The sequence below is a fragment of the Oncorhynchus clarkii genome, chromosome 21 (genome assembly GCF_045791955.1).
Source record: "Oncorhynchus clarkii lewisi isolate Uvic-CL-2024 chromosome 21, UVic_Ocla_1.0, whole genome shotgun sequence".
In the NCBI taxonomy this organism is placed as follows: Eukaryota; Metazoa; Chordata; class Actinopteri; order Salmoniformes; family Salmonidae; genus Oncorhynchus; species Oncorhynchus clarkii.
This window is the reverse complement of record NC_092167.1, coordinates 27,875,039-27,879,888: the sequence shown is the minus strand read 5'-3', so window position 1 is coordinate 27,879,888 and position 4,850 is coordinate 27,875,039. Positions and strand designations below refer to the sequence as shown.

Below are 4,850 nucleotides of genomic sequence, written 5' to 3'. Positions count from 1 at the left end.
GGGGTATAGTATGTAGATCGGCGACACAAAATCTTAATTTAATCCATTTTAAATTCCGGTTGTAACACAATTTTTTGGGGGAAAAAAAATCAAGGAGTATGAATACTTTCTGAAGGCTTTGTATGTGTTCTGTGTGTGGAATCCAGAATGTTCTGCGGGTTCTTTGTGTCGTTCTTATTAGAATGACAACTTGAGGCTGCTACTCACTAACATCATGGGATGTGGAATGGGTGTCAATGTGATGCATGTTAGACAAAGGGAGAAGGAGAGGGAGTGGAAGGCTGTTGTTTAGACATGGTAATTTAAACTAGGCAATACTTGGGCAGGAAAAAGAAGGGAAGCCTAAAAAAAAACAAGAGGAAAACCAGAACAAGAGACTGGGCAAGACCCATGTGGAATAAAAACATCAGACAACATATTTTTTTCTCTCCCATTTATACAGTTTATTATTTTAAATCAACAAAAAAAATATCAAGACAAAAAAAACAAAAAATAAAATCACAGATAGTCGATTAACCTCTTTTCATGGCTTTTTAAGTCATTGTCCACCAGCCTGTGTGGTCCAAAAGGTAGGGGAAACTGTAATGGGGGTGTATCCTAATAATTTACAGACGCTTCCTTTCCTAGTCTCCCCTTTATCAGCATTAATCTGAAAGGATAGACATCGGATATGTGAAAGCAGTATGGCGGAAGCCTATTTGCCACCTGTCCGTTTCTTTCAAATCTGTGTGAATGAAGGAAAGGAGACAAGGAGAAGAGGCGACTCTAGACTAATGCATCTTTATAGAGTGTGGTGATTCTATGATAGTGGCTTCCACTTTAAGTTAGGCTGTGTTCTTTACCTTTGTGATATGGTAATACAGATCAAACAGGTTATATTGTTGTTTTGGATTATGCAATGTTGACAATGTCTAAGTCTATGGATATATTGCCCGTGAACAAAGATATTACAGTACAGTAGAAGGACCAAGATGATGAACTTTGACCTCACAGGTATGGGCACTGCCAGATTGAGAGAGGGTGTGTGTTTGGAACAGTATCTTGCAATGGTGTGTGTATTTTGAATGTTCAAAATCCACTTTCAAAAGAAGCCTTGGCAATTGGAGTACCAGGACTCGAGTTATGTCAAAAACATAACAAATATGTAATAACATTGTAATACACAGTATTACTGGAAAAAAACTACACTAATTGTATTGTCTTGCATATTTCAAACAAATTACAATAAGGTTATTCTAGTGTAAAACAGATTTTATTTTGTGAGCTATAATTTCAATGTTTTTTGCAGCATTTATGTGTGTTTGTTTATAATTTTGGGATAATTTATGTACAAAGGGAATCTGTAGACTTAAGCTGCAGAAAAGAAGTATAAATATGTGTACTTCTCTTTTGTGTATGATACAGTTTACCAAAAACATATTTTACAAAATAGTTTACTATGTACAAGCCCCCACACTCCCCCGTTCACGATCAAAATAGTGATGACAATTTACCATGGAAACAATGGCAGACCATCTCTGTAGTTCCTTTGGCCAATCAGTGATAGATATTACCCCAAACTCATCAGGGATTGGCTGTCTTTCCCTGTATATTCATATTCTATTGGCTCAAAGACATTATGTGAGAGCATGAGCTAATTGGATTGGTTAATCTGGAATCTTTATTTTTCGCTGTGCTTCCAAATCACACCAAAATACGTTGAAACAAAATTAAATTTAGTACAGACCACAACATTGCACTGAAAAACATTGGACCAATTGCATGCTGGAGGACATTGATTTCATCCAATCACAGTGTGTTTTATACACCTATCCCTTTGTTAGGAGAAATCCCTACAGGGGAGTGGATTTCAAATAACTTCCTTAGTCCACTGTCCGAGTAACAGACACAGAAACAGCCAATGAAAATGTTTGGACTCCACTACTCTGCCACCCTCAGCGGACCAGACTAAAACCAGATAAATACGCCTGTGACGCGACTTCCGCTTTAGGACGTTAACGAGGCGACACTCCATCTTCACTCCTCCTCCACATTTACTGGATAGGTCGAACAGCAGAAGATAAAATGTACTGTCGGTGGAGTTTTTCTTGTCAGGACCAGAATGTGGAGCATCTCGCTCTTTTACTCCTGCTACGCTAGGTTACTACACTGCTGCTAGCTCTTTGGAGTTAAGCTTCAGCTTCTGTTTCCCAGCATTATGAGGATCCATATGTTCCCTGTGTTCCGTTTAGGGCCATTCCCTCTTTCCAAAATGGCAACCGATGATATCGGACAGCGGACTTGTGGGGGAGTGGAATCATTTTGGGTATAGTGGGAGTTTGAAGTTTGGGTTGGATGGCTGGGAATTGGTTGGCTTTGTAGTGCATCACTCCGACACAACCAATCACATTCATTCAAAAACGTCCACTCAGGTAGAAGCTTCTAGAAAGGTACACACCTTGTTATAAACCTTCATAAGCCTGTAATAACCCCTTTCCCTGTCACAGCCCAGAACCACATGACTTCTATACAGCTGAGAGGTCAACAAACTGACCCCTAACCCCTGAACTATAATCTCTCACCTTTGACCCCCCTCCTATGAGTTCTGCTCCAGGTACTCGTCTATCATAGTCAGGTTGTTCAGCCAGTCTTCATTGGACCCCACCAGAGTGTCAATAAAGTCTACCTCCCCTCCTCCTCCCGGCCTACCCCCCATCCCCCCATTGCTCTGCCCCTGCTGACTGTATTCATATGGGGGTAGCTTGTGTCCGGGGTTCCCCTGTCCTGGTCCATATCCAGGCCCATGGGGGTGTTGATGTTGGTGTGGATGAGAATGCGGGTGTTTTGCGATGGCGGCCCCAGAGGCAGGGTAGCTTGGTGGGGCCATGCCGTGGCCTGGGTGGATCATACCAAGAGGACCGGGCTTCATTCCGGCCAGGGCAGAGAGGGGTCCCCTGGGTCGCATACCGGCCTGGAGCCCCTGGTGGACCATGGAGGGTAGGGGCTGCCCTGCCACGGAGACACCCAGCTTCTGCATCAGTCTGCTAGGTAAGGAAGGCACCCCGACCCCCTGGTTGGAGGGTAACGACGGAGGTCCTTGGTGGGGGGCGAAATTGGTCCCACCGCCACCACCCCCGGGCATCCCCGACCGCAATGCCTGCTGGGTAAACTGGGCGTTAGGGTTCTGACCGCAACTTCCGTTTGAGGCCCCGCCCCCTCCAGGAAAAACATGCCCACGCGGCTGCTGGTGATTGGCCGACTGGTCCATGTGGGTGTCACCGCAAGGCATGCACTGCTGCAGGGCGTTCACTATCCCCCCCTGTTGCTGCGGAGGCCACATTGCAGTCTGTTGTTGTTGTTGTTGATGAGCTTGCTGGGCGGTGAACATCATTCGTGGGAGTGGCGCCCCTCCACCACCATGATGCAGAGCCTGGCGTAGATGCTGTGGGTGCTGGGGGTGACCAGGTGGTAACCCCGACCCGGGCCCCGACCCCCCTATTGTCATCCCTGTCCTGGACACCTGCTGCTGCATCCCTGGCCTTGGAGGACCAGCCAGACCGCCCATTCCCATCATGCCGTGCGGTAACTGTGGTTGTCTCATTGGCATACCACCGGCACCAACAAACTCACCCACCTGTAGACAACAGCAAGGAAAGTCAGGAGAGTGCAAGGGAAACACACATAAAAAAACAACAATTACTGGCTTGTTTGAGATAGACAAGTTTCTGCTATGCAGGGCCAATGCGCAAAGTCTATCTTACCTGTGGAGGGTGGTAGAGGGACTGCTTGGAACCTGGAGGCCCACCCATGAAGCCTCCTATTGGGCGGCCCACTACCACTTGGGTGAGAGATCCTGGGGGTCCGGGGTGGCCTGGATGGCCAGGGGGAAGGGAGAGGCGGCCGGGCCCAGAAGGGAGGGGACCTCCGTGGGATAGCTGGGGACCGCCCATGGGGTAGCCTCCGCCACCACCACAATCTGGGGGGAGAGGCCGACCACCACCTAGAGAGGGGAAACAGGGTTGGAGAAGAGAGTAAGGCTGAGAACATCCATACTTCTGATTTCATTTCATGTTGAGTTGGAACGCTGCCTGTGTTCTGGTGGTATTGAAAGCCAAGATTGTTACTGGAATCTATACATTTTCCCTGACACCTAAAAGTATTGTCCTGAATGCTTAGCTGGACCGGAAAATGATCCAATTCACACACTTATCAACAGAACATCCCTGGTCATCCCTACTGCCTCTGATCTGGCGGACTCACTAAACACACACACTTAGTTTGGAGAAGATAGCCCCTTTTGCTTAACAGAAGGAATTTGAAATGATTTATACTTTTATTTTTGACACATAGGTAGTATATTTTAGCAATTACATTTACTTATGATACTTAAGCATACTTTAAAACCAAATACTTTTTGACTTTTACTCAAGTAGTATTTTACTGGGTGACTTTCATTTTTACTTGAGTCATTTTCTATTCAGGTATCTTTACTTTTACTCAATGACAACAAGAGTACTTTTTTTTCACCACTGTTTGACCGTACCTGTAAACGGTGGCCCCTGCTGACACTCAGCCATCTGTGGTCCGTTCATCTGCTCCATCTGCCTCTTCTGCTCCTGGAGAACACAAACGGCACAGTCTATGGCTTACCTAGGCTACTTACACAGAGACCCTGGCCACAACGTGCAATGGATCACTGCGATGTGAACATTCTTCAAAAAAACTCTCTCTCTCTCTCTCTCTCTCTCTCTCTCTCTCTCTCTCTCTCTCTCTCTCTCTCTCTCTCTCTCTCTCTCTCTCTCTCTCTCTGTCTCTCTCTCTCTCTCTCTCTCTCTCTCCCTCCTCATCCCTCCTCATCCCTCCCCCAGTCA

At 46.2% G+C, this 4,850-nt stretch overlaps 1 protein-coding gene across 1 annotated transcript in view; it reads right to left on the bottom strand.

Annotated features, from left to right (window-relative positions):
* Positions 1-418: 418 nt before the first annotated feature.
* The window catches only part of LOC139378818 (mastermind-like protein 2), a 123,704-nt gene continuing 119,272 nt past the window's right edge, over positions 419-4,850 (bottom strand). Inside the window, exons 4-6 of the mRNA XM_071121339.1 lie at positions 4,523-4,595; positions 3,741-3,979; positions 419-3,613 (exon numbers count right to left, since the gene is read on the bottom strand). Of these exons, the coding sequence (XP_070977440.1) occupies positions 2,576-3,613; positions 3,741-3,979; positions 4,523-4,595 (1,350 nt within the window). The 3' untranslated portion in view covers positions 419-2,575. The remainder of the gene's footprint in view (positions 3,614-3,740; positions 3,980-4,522; positions 4,596-4,850) is intronic.